We start from the raw sequence: 18,908 nt of genomic DNA, 5'->3' as shown, positions 1-18,908 counted from the left end.
CAAGTGATGCTCCTACCTCTGCCTCCTGAGTGCTGGGATTAAAGGAAGGCATACACTACCATGCCCAGCACTATCATTAATTTTTTTTAAATTTATTTGTAATCAGAGGGAAATAGAAGACAGAATGAGTATGCCAGCGCTTCCAGCTGCTGCAAACAAACTGGCTTGATGTTGGTACTGGGGAATCAAACCCAGGTCATTAGCTTTGCAGGCAAACACCTTAACTGCTAAACTCTCTCTCTAGCTGAAAACTATCATCTTAAATGAACCCAATCTTTTTGTTTGTTTTTTGAGGTAGGGTCTCACTCTAGCCCAGGCTGACCTAGAATTAACTGTACTTACAGGGTGACCTCAAACTCAGATCCTCCTACCTCTGCCTCCCGAATGCTTAGATTAAAGGTATGTGCCCCCATGCCTGGCTCTGAACCCAGTCTTTTTATTTTTTATTAAGATACCAAGAATCAGGATTCATGATGGTGTTTTCAAACATTTTTTGTTTCCTTTTTTCCCAATTGACCAAATCTGACCAAATTTGAAATCCAAAGAGTAAAGTGGTTACTGAGCTAATTTAACACACTAACTTACTTGGCGGGGATTTTAATTTAGATCCACCAGATCCCAAAATGTGGAGAGCCACGGATGGTGCGCCTAGACTTCTCTGGTCTTTTTTGTACACCCCAGTGCTCATACTCTTTTAGCATGCATCAAGAGCTAGGATGTTCTGGAATCACTGAGAGCAGGATAGGAAATTCAGGCTGAGTAAATGAAGCAGACAGCCCTGTAGAAACGGCCCCGCTTGCTTCCAGCCCCTGCCCTCCATGTAGGGTCTCACTCTAGCTCAGGCTGACCACCCAGATGGCCCACATATTCTGTATTTTTGTTGTAGGCAAACTAGAACCTGCTGAATTTCTTAAACTGGACTGATCACAGTCAGAATAAAGACCCCAGATCCATAGGGCAGAAGGAAGTTCATCAGTAGGGCTTTGTACTGAAAATGAAATCCTTAAAACCGGCCTCTTACTCTTCTTGGCTCAACTCAATTCAAATCCACGTGAGCTTGGGGCTGACAGGACCTTTTCTGGAGGGTTCTGACCAGCTAGAGTCAGCCTGCAAAGGAAGCTAGCTAGGTGAGACTGACTTCATCAGAAATCACACATCTGGACTGGGGAGGTGGCTTAGTGGTTAAGGCATTTGCCTGCAAAGCCCAAGGACCCCGGTTCAATTCCCCAGGACCCACGTAAGCCAGCTGCACAAGGGGGTGCATGTGTCTGGAGTTTGTTTGCAGTGGCTGGAAGCCCTAGTGTGCCCATTCTTTCTTTCTCTCTTCCTCTCTCTCAAATAAATAAAATATTTTTTAAAAAAGAAAGAAATCACATGTCTGTGGTTAAAGATGAGCATTTCTTTTCCTTTATTTTTATTTTTTGGAGAACTTTAATACATGAACATATTGCAAATTGGTCACATTTCTATCAGGTTATACTTTTGTTTTGTTTTTTTGAGGTAGGGTTTCATTCTAGCTCAGGCTGACCTGGAATTCACTATGTAGTCTTTCAGGGTAGCCTCGAACTCTCCACGATCCTCCTACCTCTGCCTCCTGATGCTGGGATTAAAGGTGTGCACTACCATGCCCAGTTCAGTTACTGCAAATGAACTCCAATGCATGTGCCACCTTATGCATCTGTCTTTACAAGGGTACTGGGGAAACCAACCCAGGTCCATAGTCTTTGCAAGCAAGCACCTTAACGATATTTACTGTGGGCTCATGTATAATCAGTCTATGTGAAATAGGAGTGGGCAGTCAGTGCCTTAGAATACACCTTCCCACTCTGTCGCTCTTACATCTTTTCCATCCCAGTAGCCCCTTAGCCTTGGAGGGCATGTTCTAAGCCTCTTATGGTGTTGAGTTCTCAGCAGCCTTTGAGGTACTCAGGCTAGCAGTCAGTGCAGTACTCACATTTAACCCATCATGTCCTCTGGAACGTTTCCTGGTAGGTGTGACACAGGTAATTCACCATGTGGTAGCCTGTTGGCTTTCTTTTCTGCTCTTACTGATGGGAAAGACCAAAACTAAAAGAAGGAAAAAAAAAAAATGAGAGGGAGAGAGAATGGTCTTGCCAAGGCATCCTGTTCCTGCAACAAACTCCAGATGCATGTGCCTCTCTGCATTTGGCTTTACATGGGTACTTGGGAAAAGAACCCAGGCCATCAGGTTTTGCAAGCAAGCACCTTTGACTGCTCTCTCTCCAGCCCAGACCAACATTTCTTTACAAACAGTATCTCCTTATGTAGCCTAGCTGTGTTCAAAGTCAACATGGTCCTACCTCTGCCTCCCAAGTACTAGAATAATAAATTATAGATACCAGTATTTTCAATCACCATGCAACTACAGGGAGCTCTGTCTTGCTGGGTTATTGCCAAATCTCCAAGAGGCCCCAGAGAACGACCCATATTTACTGGGGTTGGAGGACTCTGTTTCTAAAAGACCCAAAGCTAAAACATTCAATTTAAGGTCTAGTTTAAAAGCGAAGCCAGGCGTGGTGGTGCACACCTTTAATCCCAGCACTCTGGAGGCAGAGATAGGAGGATCACCATGAGTTTGAGGCCACCCTGAGACTACATAGTGAATTCCAGGTCGGCCTGAGGTAGAGTGACATCCTACCTCAAAAAACTGGGGAAAAAAAAAAATCATCCAAGTTATTTATCAAGCACTCCTTTGTCCACAAGCAGAAGCCCTATGGAACAGAAGTGCATGCTCTTAAGCCTCCACGGTTCCTGCCTATCCTTCCAGCTGGCCCTCACACATGCTTGGCCCCTCTTCCCTCATTTGTTTTCTGTTCCATTTGGCATGGTGTCTGGATGTTTACTGAACAGGGAATTAAGATATTTTGTTTACTTGAGAGAAATGGAGTGAAAGAACTCCAGGCACTTAAGCAATGAGTACTGGGAAATTGAACCCAGGCCATGAGGCTTTACAAGCACCTTTAACCACTGAGTCATCTTTTTAGCCCAAGTAGGTAATTTAAGTATTTCATTTTATTCTTGGAGTACCTTAGAGAGCTGAAGGTCACAAATAGGACTCAAATCTAAAGTATAAACATCACAGTAATACTTGCAAAGTCTGTCAGCCTGGGTTCAACTCTCCCACTGTGGTAGTTTGAATAGATGGCCCCCAATATATTCAGTATGTCATTAGTTTGTAGTTTGCATCTGCAGCCACCTGGCTGAAGGTGGTGTCACTAGTGTGATGGATTTGAGATTTCCATCTAAAGATGCAAAGTGGGCCTAGCTGGAGTTCCTGAAGTGTGCTGCGCTGTGTGGCTTTTGACTTTCAAGTGTGTGCTCCCCTCTGTGCTTGGACCTGTGAAGGCAGGCCAGCTTCTTCTGCCATTATGGAACTTCCCCTGGATCTATAACCTTCAATAAAAACCCTTCCTCCCTAAATGCCTGGTCTGGAAGTTCATCTCAGTAAACCTGAAGCTATCTGCTACACCACCCACCCAAACATATACAAAGCCAGATGCACAAAGTGATATAGGTCAAGAGGCCTGGGAGGCCCATAGTGTCTCTCTACTTGCAAATAAAAAAGAATTGGATAGACTCCAGTGGACATGGTGGGGCACAGCATAGGAAAATCACCATTGAGTTCAAGGCCACCCTGAGACTACATAGTGAATTCCAAGACAACCTGGGCTACATCCAGACCCTTTCTCAAAAAAAAAAAAAAAAAAAAGATTAAGTTAGAAAGAAAATGAGACAGAGATCCCAGCCTTTTAAAAATTTTTTATTTTTTCCCATTTATCAAACTGCCAAAGTAGTTTATTGGTATGACATTCACACACACAAATTCAGATAGGAAGACAGGCTTATTTACAAGGAAACATGTAAAATTAAGGTAGTTGTTATTTGAAACATTTAAAACAAACAAACATATGCTACAATGGGCGCCAGTGTTTACAGCAGTGCTGGAGGGGAGGAAGTGCTTGAGGACAGACACACCGCAAGGTACAGGCTTTACAGCGTCAGTGCAATGACCACAAAACTGTGTTACAGCTCGATTAAGTAATTGTTCCAAGTGTGTCACATTTTTGGCCCTCAAAGATTAATCCTAGATTTCAACTACATGTCCAGCTGAGAGGCAGAGTGTTAGAGTAAGCTGACAAAGGAACGAGACGATCCATGCGGACCAGAAGCCAGCCCCCACACGAGCCCTCTTCCCCACAGGCCCTGCTTTCGCTCAAACACTGCTGCTGCTCCAGCTCCAACACCAAAACCCGCATGACTGAGACACAGCCAATATTACCATGAAGTGAGAATTCTGAGGCTTCTTTTTTTGAAGGTCTTTTCTGGTCTTAAAAAATAGAAAATTGTTTTACTTTCTACTGTTTAAACAAAGGAAGACTTTTGTCCCTTCCTGGCTGATTCTGGAGGAAAGGTCAGACATGTATCTTCAGAACCTACTTTGTATTTTTAAGTTAGGTAAAAATCTGAAATGATCAGTATGCCAAAATTCTTGAACACTCTACTGTCCAAAACCCTTTACAGACCTACAGAATGGAAGTAGAGAGTGAGGGGAACAAGAGCTCTAAGCTGGCCAGGTTCCTCATGGGGAGCAAGGGAGAAATTATTCCCTAAATATGGCTACAGTTTGCACAGGAGAAAAGCCTACATATACTAGGGCATGGAATCAAGTTTCACCTTGTCCATGGAGACTCTTCTCCAAGGTCAAGAAACAGAGTGAGGAATGGAAGTTACTTGGTCTCTTCATCAGAAGTGGTAAACTTGGTCTCTATTCATGAAGCCAGTTTTTTGAAGCAGACTGTGGAAGCAAACAGTAGAACCAGCTTCCTGTAGCCACAGACCACTACCTTAAATCTAGCTAAAGCAATCATTAACCACTAGCCAGTTACTGTTACCTGTACAAATAGTAAAGCTCACTACTGAAATTACCAAAAGTGAAAATTCCATCAGCCCTGGGTGAGAAAAATCAAAACAAGTCATCCTGACTAAGAAGTTGTCCATTTAAGGACAACTGGTAAGATTGCACTCAGCTATACCTGACACTAAGACGCTATGCACAAACCTCACTTGGGAAGTGTGAATTCATATTAACAAGGGCAGAACCAGGGGAGCAAAGAGCTACTTCTGTAACATTTTAGTATCCAGACAGCTTATCACAGACTGTTCCCAGGGACAGAGCATACTCCATTAACCACAGCAAGTAAGGCAGATGCATTAGTCATTTTTCTTTTCTTTTTGTTTGAGAAGCTTGTTTATCTCTCTCTTGGCCATGCCAATGTACTTCGATATGATTCCGTGCTGGTTTAGTCCAGGAAGCAACAGTACAAAAGTCACTTAAAACAAACAAACAAACAAAAAATTAAGGTGGCAGCAATTAGCTTCCTACAGATTACATGTTAAAGAAGGCAGCGTCTCAGATTATTTGGCACTCTTAACTGAAGGAAACTATGAAATCCTTTTACTTCCATTGGGATTTACCCTCAGAAACTCTGCTGTCATATCCTTCCAGCCTCACAGGATGATCTCTACTAAATTCTAACCCTGGCATGCTACTTTCTACCTTGGTTTATTATGGTCTTTATCTTTACTTCCTATAAAGCCATAACTTCCCTGAAAACTAGGACCAGAATCTCCCTTTTTCTCCTTAAGACAGGGTTTCACACAATCCAAGTGGGCCTTGAACCTGCTCCTTCCCTTACCTCCCAAGTGCTGAGATGATAGATAAAGACCTAGAGCCTCACGCACACTAGGCATGTACTGAACTACATATCCCAGCCTAGAGCCTGAGTCTTAAGCGATCTTTCTGTATTCCCAAAGTTCTTTGGCCAGGATGCTAGATTATATAAGTACTCCTCTGTTCATGGATTCACTGGCCGGGATGTGCCCGGGGAGGATTTCTCCGAGACTTACCAATCAGGTAGGTGAGAAGAAGGTTGTGCACTTGCTGTCCCACCCAAGCAACTGCCGCAAGGGAAATGATCATGCTCATGAAGTACTACATGGAGAACAACAGGAATTAGGTGGCTCCTAGAGACAGACTACACCAGCAAGGTGTACAGATGACCAAAGCATCATGCTGACCATAAACACTCTCAAGAACTTTACTCACAGGTTTAAAGTTTCTCTCAAAGACTGGAAAGGTGATTTCACTTTTTTTTTTTTTTTTTTGAGGTAGGGTCTCACTCTAGTCTAGGCTGACCTGAAACTCACCACTCCAGGTGGGCCTAGAACTCACAGTAATCCCATCTACCTCTGCCTGCCAACTGCTGTGATTAAAAGCATGTACCACCATGCCCACCTGGTTTCATCTTTACTGTCATTTATTTTTTTAAAAAATATTTAATTTATTTGAGAGAGAGAGGGAAAGAATCAGATAAAGAGAGAGAATGGGCACCAACAGGGCCTCTAGCTACTGCAAACTCCAGATGCATGTGCCATCTTGTGAATCTGGTTTATGTAGGTACTGGGGATTAAATCTGGGTCCTTAGGCTTCACAGGCAAGTGCCTTAACCACTGAGCAATCTCTCCAGCCCTGTTAGTTTTCTAAAACACACACACACACACACACACACACACACACACACACACCCTAGAACTAAATATATATATCTACAAAACTGTAGAACACAGGCTGGAGAGATGGCTCAGCAGTTCAGGTGCTTGCCTGCAAAGCCTAGTAACTCAAGTTTGATTCCCTAGTACTCAGGCAAAGCCAGATGCATGAGGTGGCACATGTGTCTGGAGTTCACTTGCAGTGGCTGGAGGACCTTACAGCATCCATTTTCTCTCTCACATTATAAGCTTATGTGAAGCTAAAAGGTATGAACAGATGTTTATGAACACACTTAAGCATTAAATCATAAAGTAATAATATTAAACTTTATTATAACTAGAGTGAAGTCACATTTTAAAATTTTGCTTTGCATTTGAATAAGTAAAAAACACACACATGGACTGGGTGTGGTGACATACACCTTTAATCCCAGCACTTGGGAGGCAGAGGTAGGAGGATCACCATGAGTTCGAGGCCATCCTGAGACTGCATAGTGAATTCCAGGTCAGCCTGAGTTAGAGTGAGACCCTACCTTGAAAAAAACAAAAACAACAAACAAATAAAACACCCCCCACATAAACATTACCATTTTAGGCTTTTCTTCCTTTAGGGTAAAGAGTCGTTTCCACCAGCCCACAGCTCTGCGTCGAGTTTTTACTAAGTTGCTGCAAATTTCATGGAATCTTTGCTGCTGTTCTGTGGTCCTAAAGAAAATATTTTCTTCTTGTTATACCCAAATCTCTATAATAAACAGCTTTATTTATTTGAGTTTTCCTCAGACAAGATGCCACTACAAAGCCCAGGATGGCCCTGAACTCAGTCCTCCTGCCTCAGCCTCCCAAGTATTAGGATTATAGGCATGATCCACCATATCTAGCTAATAAAATTAAATTTAACTGCTACTTTTTAAATTTTTTTTGAGAAGAGGTCTCATGTAGCCAAGTTTCACCTCAAATTCACTGGAGCTTGCCCTTGAATTTCAGCTGTGAACCACCCTGCGAAGCAAGACATGCCTTCTAAAATAGCATCTAAATAGCCGGGCATGGTGGCACTCGCCTTTAATCCCAGCACTAGGGAGGTAGAGGGAGGAGGATCGCCATGAGTTCGAGGCCACCCTGAGACAACACAGTAAATTCCAGGTCAGCCTACCTACCTCAAAAAACAAAAATAAATAAATAAACAAATAAATAAAAAGCCTGGCGTGGAGGTGCATACCTTTAATCTCAGCACTTAGAAGGCAGAGGTAGGAGGATACCAGTTTGAGGCCAACCTGGCACTAGAATGAGTTCCAGGTCAGCTTGGGCTATAGACTGAGATCCCTACCCTGAAAATAAATAAAATAAATAAGCTGGCGAGATGGCTTAGCAGTTAAGGCACTTGCCTACAAAGTCCAAGGACCCTGGGTTTGATTCCCCGGTACCCATGTGAAGCCAGATGCACAATGTGGGACATGCATCTAGAATTCATTTGCATTAGCTAGAGGCTCTGGCATGCCCATTCTCTCTTCTCTTTGTCTCCCTTTCCCTGCAAATAAATACATAAAAATATTTTTAAAAATCAAAATCAAAGCTGGGTGTGGTGGTGCATGCCTTTAATTCCAGTACTTGGGAGGCCGAGGTAGGAAGATCACCATGAGTTCAAGGTCATCCTGAGACTACATAGTGAATTTCAGGCCAGCCTAAAGTAGAGTGAGACCCTACCTCAAAAAATCAACAACGGGGCTGGAGAGATGGCTTAGTAGTTAAGCGCTTGCCTGTGAAGCCTAAGGACCCCGGTTCGAGGCTCGGTTCCCCAGGTCCCACTTTAGCCAGATGCACAAGGGGGCGCACGTGTCTGGAGTTCGTTTGCAGAGGCTGGAAGCCCTGGCGCGCCCATTCTCTCTCTCTCCCTCTATCTGTCTTTCTCTCTGTGTCTGTCGCTCTCAAATAAATAAATAAAAATTAAAAAAAAAATCAACAACAACAAAAAAACCAATGAGTTAATGATTGACTATGTAGGTAAAAAATGACTGTACCAGCCTGGGCTAGAGTGAGACCCTATATGGGGAAAAAAAAAAAAAAAAAAAACCCAGACTGCACCTTTAAGATACCTTTTATAGGGGAGAAGGAGGGTATCACCATGGGATATTTTTTATAATCATGGAAAATGTTAATAAAAACTGAGAGGAAAAAAAAAAAAATCAATCTCAAGTATAAGGTACATTCACCTAAAAAATACCTTATAGATGTGTGTGGTGGTTCATGCCTATAATAGCAGCATATGAGTGTGAGGAAAGAGATCATTGTGAGTTTGGGCTATATAGTGAGTTCAAGGCCATCATTGGCTATGCAATGACACACTGCTTCAAAAAAAGATTATTAACTAAAACTGTATCATATTTTTCTGATATGATGAAATCTGTGTGTTACTTATAAATTGCTAAACAGTTTATACATACTTTATAATTCTGTGATATAAATTTGTGAAAAAAAAGATACCTTTTATATATGAAGAGTGCCTATGTATACAATTTAAATAGGCTAATGGTAATCTACAGCTCTAAACTAAAGCCACATGTTATTCATAATACAAATTTGGCTTTTCTATTGCTGTATTGTTTTTCAACTCCTACTAAATTCATGCCCAGTAGAGTCCCACCAAAGAGCTAAATCTGAGTGTATAGGAAAATAGCTACTGGTATCATAACCTCAGCTGGGGGCTGGGGATTTTAGCTCAGTGGATGAGCACCTGCCCAGCCACTGCAAGGCCCTGGGTTTGTTCTCAGCACCAGAGGGGGAAAATAAACCCCCCAAACAAGGGAGCTAATCTCAAATCCAAGTTCCTTGTAAATTCTTTCCTATTGGGAGAAAATGTAAGTAGAAAACAAAACAGCAGCAAAACACTACCATACTGGAAAAAAAAACAAAAACTTTTTTTGTTGTCCCCATAGTATCAGTGATGGCTTTTTTTTGGTGGTACGGGGGAAGAGTTGTTGTTTTCAATGACTTGGAACTCACTCTGTAGTCCCAGGTAGGCCTCAAACTCACAGCGCCAATAATGGCACTTAAGCGGGACCTGTGATAAAGAATGTGCTACTCTTATTCCATTAGACTCAGCATGAAAAAACTGTGGCGAAGCAAAAGATAAGAGTAGGAAGATTTCTGCTGAGTCCGGAAGTTCCTGCGACCACCTGGACCTTGAGTGACCACCTGCACCTTGAGAGCGACTATGCAACAGTGTACTTTCTTTCCTGTAACATCACTCCCATCTGATCAAAAAGTAAAACTTGCAGGGCATGGTGGGGCACGCCTTTAATCCCAGCACTCAGGAGGCAGAAGTAGGAGGATCACCGTGAGTTCAAGGCCAGCCTGAGTCTATGTAGTGAATTCCAGGTCAGCCTGGGGTACAGTAAAACCCTACTTCCAAAAACCGAAAAATAAAATAAAATAAAATAAATAAATAAAACTTGTAACTGAGTTACCTACCAATTACTACGAAGTTGTTTATTTCTGAAAACTCTCCTCCAGGAGTCTGTCTGAATCAGCACATTGGAATGTCATTTGCCTGATAATGTCAAAGTCATTGGCTGATTCCTTTTGTTCAAAGTGTTTCACTACATAAGGGCTAGTCCTAACAATTCAGTCTATGGAAAATACATTTTTTTGAGAAACATGCTTACTCATTCCACAGCTTAAGTAAATTCCCTCCAAATATGTAAATGTGTTCAAGATCCATAGGGTAAGAATTTAAAATTCTTTCTCTCTTCTTCTTTTTTTTTTACATAGGGTCTCTAGCCCAGGCCGACCTGGAATTTACCTGGAATTCCAGTCTAAAGTTCTTGTTTTTATAAATTCATCTGCAACAAAAATCTAAAGGCACATACGTAAGTATACAGTCTAAAATATCAGCTGAGATAAAACAATCTATTCCAGGGGCTGGAGAGACAGCTTAGTGGTTAAGATGCTTCCCTGCAAAGCCAAAGGACCAAGGTTCAATTCCCCAGTACCCTAGTAAGCCACATGCACAAGGTGGTACATGCATCTAGAGTTCATTTGCAGTGGCTAGAGGCCCTGGCATGGCCTCTCTCTGGTTCATTATTTAGTGCTGGGCATGGTGGTACATGCTTTTAATCCCAGCGCTTGGGAGGCAGAGATAGGATTGCCCTAAGACTAGTTAGTGAATTCAAGGTCAGCCTAAGCTAGAGAGAGACACTAAAAAAATAAAAAAACACGTGTGAACGGCAACATTCCAGAGGGAAGTTAGAAGACTTAATATGATCCTTATCCACTTAACTCTAATCTCAGAAACTCACAAAAACCCATTCCAAGAATTAAAAAACAAAAGAACGGCAAAAATGATATCAACAACCCACTTGTACTTAGCAGCTTGAATCGGTTCTGGCCCACTCTGCTGCGTACACCTGTCACTACACTGTTTCAATGCACCAATCTCTCTCTAAACACAATATTGATCTTGCTCTGTTTTGTGTGTGTGTGTGGGGGGGGGACTAAGGATAGTAAAACAGAATTTCGGCTCTGTAGCCAAAACTGGCCTGGAACTTGCTATGCACATGTAGCTTAGTCTAACCTCAAACTCAGGATCCTGTAGCCTCGAGAGTGCTGAGATTAGAGGTGTGCACCACCACGCATGGTTCACAAGATCTTATAAATTAAAAAATTAGCAAGGTAGCCAGGTACAGTGGCACACGACTTTAATTCCAGCACTTGGGAGGCAGACGTAGGAGAATCATTGTGAGTTTTAGGCCAGCCTTGGACTAGGTGAGTTCCAGGTCAGCCTGGGCTAGAAAACACAAAACAAAGAAAAAAAATTAAAAACTGTCATGGCACCTAGAACAATGTCTAATACAGTACACAATTACTAAACAAAAGTGTCCAAGCAATGTGCATAAAATTTCTGTTACTGTCTCCAGGCATTCAAAATCTAGTTTCTGGGGCTGAGGAGATAGCTCAGTGGTTAAAGGCACTTGTTTGCAAAGTCTAACAGCACAGGTTCAATTCCCCAGTACCCATGGCAAGCCAGATGTACAAAATGGCACATGCATCCAAAGTACATGTGTAGGGGCAGGAGTCCCTGGTACATCCATTGTCTCACTCTTTCTCTCTGATTAATAAATAAAATATTTTTTAAAAGGGGGGGCTGGCTAGAGAGATGGCTTAGTGATTAAGCACTTGCCTGTGAAGCCTCAGGACTCCAGTTAGCCAGATGCACAAGGGGGCACACGTGTCTGGAGTTCGTTTGCAGCGGCTGGAAGCCCTGGTATGCCCATTCTCTCTCTCTCAATCTGCCTCTTTTTCTCTCTCTGTCACTCTCAAATAAATGAATGAAAAGAAAAAAAAACTAGTTTCTGTCAGGTGTGGAGTTGCATACCTTAGTACACAGGAGGCAGAAATAGGAGATCACCATAGTAAGTTCAAGGCCAGCCTGAGACTATATAGTGAATTTCAGGTCAGCCTGGACTAGAGTGAAACTCTACCTTGGAGAAAAAAAAAAAAAAAAAAAAAAGCTAGTTTCTGAAACTAGTATACTATGTAAATACTAAGGCAGGCTCGGCATAGTGGTTCATGCCATTAATCCCAATACTTGTGAGGGAGAGGTAGAAGGATAACCGTGAACCTGAAGCTATCCTGGGCAGAGTGAGTTCTAGGTCAGACTGGGCTGAAGGAAGACCTTGTCTCAAAATAACCAAATGAAGGTGCTGGGGAGATGGCTTAGTGGTTAAGGTGCTTGCCTGCAAAGCCTAAGGACTCATGTTCAACTCTCCAGATCTCATGTAAGCCAGATGCACAAGGTGGGGCAAGCACAAGGTCACATATGCTAACTAGGTGGCACAAATGTCTGGAGTTCGATTACAGTGGCTGAGGCCCTGGTGCACCAATTCTCTCTCTCTCTCTAAAATAAGTATCAATGCAAATGTAAAAAACGTCATGACTTCTTATAGAAAGATGTGAATTCTGTAATCCTTATTAAAGCATTCTCTAGGCTGGGTGTGGTGGTACATGCCATTAATCCCAATACTTGTGAGACAAAGACAGGAGGACTGCCATGAGTTCAAGGCCACCCTGAGACTACACAGTGCATTCCAGGTCAGCCTGGGCTAGAGTGAGACCCTACCCTGAAACAAATAAACTAAAATCCACTATCTAGGAGATGGAGAAATGGCTTAGTGGTTAAGGTGCTTGCTGGCAAATCCAAGTACCCAGGTTCGATTCCTAATACCTATGTGAAGCCAGATGCACAAGGTGGCACTGCATCTGGAGTTCATTTGCAGTGGCTAGAGGCCCTGGTATACCCATTCTCTCTCTCACTTTCTCTCAAATAAATAAAGAAAATATTTACACCATCTAAAAAATACACATTGATAAAAGGGTTAAAAAGAAAACATATCACAGTAAGACCAAAGCAAACCATGGAGATACAGTGAAAATTCATGATTTAGAATTCTTCACATAAAAGCAATGACTAACCCCTAAAAGATGTCTGATGGCTAAGGAACAGTCTGCATTTAATTAAATAACACTAATCATAGCTACCAAGTTCAGTAACTTCTGAGGAATTAAGACTGCCAAGTCATTATGCCACCTACCATTTATTGGAGCCAAAGATCCTAGGAGCTAGAATGGGAACAAGGTAATCAGCCAAGCACAAAAACATAACCAAACAGGAAACACCAGACAGCACAGATGGATCAAGGTAATAGATAATCCTGTTAAAAAACAAAGAAATACACCAAAGTTAGAAAACCAGTCACCAAGATTCCTAGCCAAAGATGTTTATTTCCTTAACCCACAGGTTCTCGATGATGGATGCAGTTTCTAATTTTTTTCATGTGATTTTCTTCTAGAGTAGTAATGACAGACCTGGTGATGTCACAGCTGCAGTAGTTAATGTAAATATCAGTAGCCAAAAACTGCAGATCTCAATACTGTCTAGAAAGAGAGTATAAAGGAAGGGTGTGTGTCACTAATTTACTCAACTGCACTAGGTTACAAGTTTACAGAAGGACCACAATTCTAGAAAGGAGGCAAACTGGTTGAAGGCAAAGGCATTCTTCCTGGACTATGTATTACATAAGCTTCCCTAAACAGGTTATGCACCATCTGAACCTTTATTAATGATAAGCAGGATCCTCAGTCATTGAATAGCTCACTTACAGGAACAGCAAAGAGACGACACCCATGATGGCAGGCGGAAACCAGGCTCTCTCCCACCGCAGGACCTTGTCTGCCATCAGCATCACTTCTCCCCATCCTTGCAGCTGCTCTTCCAGACTTGCAGTCTCCACAGCCTACAACACAATCAACAAGCTGCAGTCACTTTACCACTCTCAGAACTTTGGTGGCTCAGAAAGCCAATTCTGCTAAGGCACCAAATGAAATTTTAGTACCAAACATGGAAACCCATGAAGTAACAAGCCTGTCCTTTAATGGTCACATTCAGAGTCCAAGCACTGGGCCACTCTTTAAACCCACGATACAACATATTCCTAAGAGAATTCCACAGTGTGGGGAGAATTACTCATTTCATCTATAAAAAATAGTGAGCTTAATATTGTTAACTATTTTATCAAAGTCATTAGAGAAGAATCACATGGCAGTGCTGGGATTCTTTAGGTTGGCTCATTTCAGGTAATCTGCCCTTATCTGTCCTTTGGTCATTTATTGATTTAAGCCTTTCAAATTCCATCAGGAAAGCCTTTCCCTGCACAGCACTTTCACTCTTTAAAATAGCTCTTTGTATAATGGAATTACTCCAATGTGGGCATTAACCACACATTAAAGGAAATTACTTCCAATAAGTTACATACTGCACTTCAAAACTCAGTGAATTTCCTCCAGGCTGTTTCTCATTACTTGAGGGGATTCCAGCTAGACTTCAAATTTCCCTGAAAATCTGAAAGTCTAAAGCACACTTCTAGGACGCACTAATGCGGCAAAACCCCTTCAGCTGATTTTGGTAGAGAAAGAAATAATTAAAAATATACAAAAAGACAATGCATGTTTATTTTAGTAAAGAAGCTTTCCATTCAAGAATAAATTCGGGGGGGGGAGGGAGGATATTACCATGGGATATTTTTTATAATCATGAAAAACGTTAATAAAAATTGAGAAAAAAAGAATAATTTCAAGTATTTCTGGCTTTTTATTCCATGCTAGTTAAAGATTACCATATCCTGGAAACATGCTGTATGCTATACTTCAAGTAATGCAGCCAAAACAATCAAAAAGGAAGGTGTTCTTACCGTCCCTACTTTACGGATGAGGAAAGTGAGACACCTGAACAGAAGCGAAGAGATTTCAACCCAGACCAAAGGCTTTGCTCTCCTGAAGACCACTTTCCACTGGTGGAAAGGGCAATTCAGGATCAGGACCTCCTGCGCCATGATTTGGGGCAATTTCTTTGGGCTTCACTTAGTACTCTGAACTGGCTAGTAGTGGCTGGCTAGTGTATCTTTAGGAAGTCTGTTTGTTTAAGCACAAGGCCAGCGATTTCTAAAAGGACGCTTTTTCTCCCATGCATGCCTTTCCAGCGAGAAGGGCAAGGAGAAAATACAAGTTTATCTCCCATTCTTGCCCGTATGATGCAGTCACATTCGTAAATCCAATTCATCCTCGGTAATATACTGCCTCCTGCCGTTCCTTCATACTCAAGCTCAGTATTCAAACGTGGTCTCCAGCCTCCCTGTGACCCTTAACCAAATTTAGGGAAAACCGGTAACCTCCAGCTATTTTGCGGCTGGACCCCACTTCCAGTTGCCCGCGGGGAACTCCCGTAGCGCGAACGTTCTCTGCAGCAGCCTTGGGACCCTCCACCCACGCTCAAGTTTTAGGAGAAAGGGAACCAAAGCACATCAGATCAAAATCAAAGAGGGGAGGGGTTCCCGGCCCTTGGCCCAGGATGCACCCCAGGTTTCGCTTTGCCACTTCCTCCTCAAACCCTGCGCGTGGAGGCTTGATCACGTGTGGTCCTTGCCCGGCCGTGCACCATCCCCCGAGGATGTTGGAGGTCTTCCACCAGCAGCGACTGTCAGCCGGAGGAAAAGAACCAGGGTCAGGCGACATCGTCGAGAGCCCGGAACTACCGACAGTAAGGTCGGCTAGGGACAGAACTAGCCCCTCTTGCACCCATTTACTACTCGAAGCCTGGTGGACTTCAATGGACCTCAGAGACTCACCAGCAGGTTCGTGCTGCGATTATCTCCCTCCGCCATGGTCCAACAGGTATGGTCTCAGTGAATACAAGCTGCCCTCCAGCCTCACCTTCGCCGGCACCCGAAGAGCGGCCGCGAGCGCTAGGGAACGCCCCGCAGTCCGCTTATATAGGCCGGCCGCATTTCCCGACAGCCCTCGCGAAACTCGCTCCTCATTGGATGAGACGAGATCAAACTTAAAGGAAGCCAGGCCAACCGCTGCCCAGCGCATGGCTTGAAATCCAGGTCAAAGGAGAGAGGATGCTCCGGGAGCGAGGTACTCTGACCAATCAGCGTCTAGGGGGCGTGCCCCGGGCCGGAAGCCGTTCAACGGCCGTTGCCCTGAGCAAACAGGGCTCCCTTCGGGTCTTCCGGGTTGCTCTCGGCCGGCTCACAATCGGCTAAGGCGCCTGTCTGGAAAATGGAGGAGCGGTGTGAGGCGGAGGGGCGTGGGCGTCTGTGCTGCGAAACGTCGCGGAGATGATTCTCCTTCCCTAACGCTTCCCGTGTCAATCCTTAACCTCAGCCCCTTGGCTCAGGCTTGAGTCAGAATCCTGCCCATCGCTAGCAGAAAAGCTGTGTTGGGGCTTGCTGCCTTTCTTTCCCACTCTGAGCCTGGGCGGGAACTGCGTAGTTCCATAGTTTGAGGATGTGAAAATTCCATCTTGTAAAAGTGGTTCATTTGCAGGGAGTCTTTGAGAGGGAAGCCTTTGTGGGTAACATCAGTTACAAGCTTCCTATCCAAAATAAATAAGTCGATATTTGGCAGGGCCTGTTCAGGTTCATGCTTAATTCTTAAGTGACTTGGGAACTACATGAAATGTATTGACGATACACATTGGCTCCAGGGTTTCAAAATGCGTTCAGCAACTTCTTTTTCATGTTAACAAAGCAAAAAGTAAGTAAGATCATACACCAATGTTGGGCTCATCAGAAATTAAATTTAATTTGAAAACATTCAATACTTAAGTAACTACCAAATTCTTTAAAGTCCTGAAGAGTTATTAAGAAATGTAATCATGAGAATGTCTTTTGAGTCATATATATGCTGCCTAGGCCACTGCAGATTGTTGAGGTCCTCTCCCTTGATATGCAGAGCTTTCACTGGGATCATCCACTAAGAAGAATGGTGGTCTAGATGCTGCAAAACATTAAAAAATTTTTTGACGTAGGGCTCCACTTTAGCCCAGGCTGAACTGGAATCCACTATGTAGTCTCAGGCTGGCCTTGAACTCACAGTGATCCTCCTACCTCTGCCTCCCAAGTGCTGGGATTAAAGGTGTATGCTGCCAGTCTGGGCTTAAAATAAAGGTTTTGAGCCAGGCATGTTTCACTCATTTCCATATTTTTATTCTTCAAGGCTACCATGCTACTTACTAGTAAATAACTAAAATAACATTTATTGTAGCCAAACTATTTAAAAGAGAAATTCACACTGTGTTAAATCACTAGTGTAAAACCAAAAATAAAATAAAAATAAAAAATAGCATCTTGAAGAACCAATCGTATTTTGTAAAAGAACAATAAATTCTTAAAACTAAAACTAAATAAAATAAAAAAATGAATAAAATGTAGCTTTTGACCAGGCATGTGATGCATGCCTTAAATCCCACCACTTGGGAGGCAGAGGTAGGATTGCCAAGCGTTCAAGGCCAGCCTGAGACTACATAGTGAATTCCAGGTCAGCCACCTGAGTAAGACCCTACCTCGGAAAACCAAAAAAAAAAAGCTTTTAAAAAAACATCACAGGAAGGAAAGCTCAGTGGTTAAGGCATTGGCCTGAAAAAGCCTAACAAACCTTGGTTCGATTTCCCAGTACCCACATAAAGCCAAATGCACAGTGGCACATGCATCCGGCATTCATTTCCAGTGACTTAAGGATCTAGTGTGACCATTCTCTCTCTTCTAGCAAATAACCTATTTAAAATAAATCATTGATGCCAATCCATCCTCTCTATTCATGGCTAAATATTTAAAAGTTATTTATAGCTTCTCTAGTGTATTCTTGTTTAAACAAAGTGAAATTGTGTTCTAGAAAAATAGAAGCTATTTGTAACTAGAATAGTACCACTGTAAAAAAAGGTTTTTTTTGTTTTTTTTTTTTCTTTGAGATAGGGTCTCACTCTGGCCCAGGCTGACCTGGAATTAACTCTGTAAGTCTCAGGGTGGCCTCAAACTCATCACGGTGATCCTCCTACCTCTGCCTCCCAAGTGCTGGGATTAAAGGCGTGTGCCACTATGCCCGGCTTTATGAATTTGTATCTTAAGGGGGTGAACTTGAATCCTCAGTAGTCAATGGATAATTCAGAAGCAATAACTGAATTTGAAAGACTGTCTAAAAATATAGGAGCTCTGGTTTTTAGTCAGTCCTGTTGATCTATACTTATTTTTTGTACTTAAACTGAGCAGAAGAAAAAAAATAAAATCTGAGCTGGATGTGGTGACACGTGCCTTTAATCCCAGCACTCAGGAGGCAAGGTAGGAAGATTGCTGCAAAATTCAAGGCCACTCCTGAGACCACATAGTGAATTCCAGATTAGCTTGGGCTAGAGTGAGACTCCAACTTGAAAAACCAAAAACAAACAAAACCAAAAATTGTTTTTAAGTTTACCCATTCCCAAACAGAGTACAAATCACGCCCTCTTTATGGAGCACTCTTCCCCACCTGCCACTTAAATACAATTTACCCCAGAAACAAATCTTGTAGAACTATTGTGATATTTAAGAGATGTGTAATTTCAAGATTACTGTTATTAAATTTTCATGTTCATAAAAAAAAAATGTGAAAGCCTGGCCTGGTGGGGAACTAATCCCAACAATTAGAAGGGTGAGGTAGGAAGATCACCCTGAGTTCCAGGTTCAGTCTGGAGCTAGACACCCTGGTGGTGGTGGTGGACCATAAAAAGTAAGTGTATAAACAAGGCCGTTACAAAGGAAGATTTGGGGAATGATGTTGGGCAGGCCACGTTGTAATGTTATCATGAAAGTTGATTGTCTACTTGGAGAGATTTTTGAGATTATGTAACCCTTCCTTTACCCAAGCAGTGAGCTCCACACAGGCTGAGCACTGAGGCGCCCATCTTGGTGGAAGTCTAGGGAACAGCCAGAGTTCTCATGTGTGAGTACGGCATTATGTGGAGGCCATAACAT

The 18,908-nt window shown here is 42.7% G+C and overlaps 1 protein-coding gene across 1 annotated transcript; it reads right to left on the bottom strand.

The window, feature by feature from the left end:
* Positions 1–3,765: 3,765 nt before the first annotated feature.
* On the bottom strand, positions 3,766–15,905 carry LOC101599147 (ADP-ribosylation factor-like protein 6-interacting protein 1). Its single transcript, XM_004652896.2, has 6 exons — positions 15,744–15,905; positions 13,723–13,856; positions 13,155–13,274; positions 7,158–7,275; positions 5,929–6,013; positions 3,766–5,351 (listed from the first exon to the last, which is right to left on the bottom strand). The coding sequence occupies exons 1-6, from the start codon at positions 15,777–15,779 to the stop codon at positions 5,233–5,235; spliced, it is 612 nt and encodes a 203-aa protein (XP_004652953.1). The 5' UTR covers positions 15,780–15,905; the 3' UTR covers positions 3,766–5,232.
* Between the last annotated feature and the right edge of the window lie 3,003 nt (positions 15,906–18,908).

This window comes from Jaculus jaculus, chromosome 16 (assembly GCF_020740685.1).
Source record: "Jaculus jaculus isolate mJacJac1 chromosome 16, mJacJac1.mat.Y.cur, whole genome shotgun sequence".
In the NCBI taxonomy this organism is placed as follows: Eukaryota; Metazoa; Chordata; class Mammalia; order Rodentia; family Dipodidae; genus Jaculus; species Jaculus jaculus.
This window is presented reverse-complemented; position numbering and strand designations above follow the sequence as displayed.

Coding starts and splice junctions, on each gene's coding strand:
- LOC101599147 (XM_004652896.2), bottom strand. CDS start 15,779: ATGGCGGAGGGAGATAATCGCAGCACGAACCTGCTG. Junction 6,014..7,157: donor AGGAAGAAAAGCCTAAAATG/GTAATGTTTATG, acceptor TTCTCCATGTAG/TACTTCATGAGCATGATCAT. Junction 5,352..5,928: donor TCTTCTCACCTACCTGATTG/GTAAGTCTCGGA, acceptor GTTTGTTTTAAG/TGACTTTTGTACTGTTGCTT.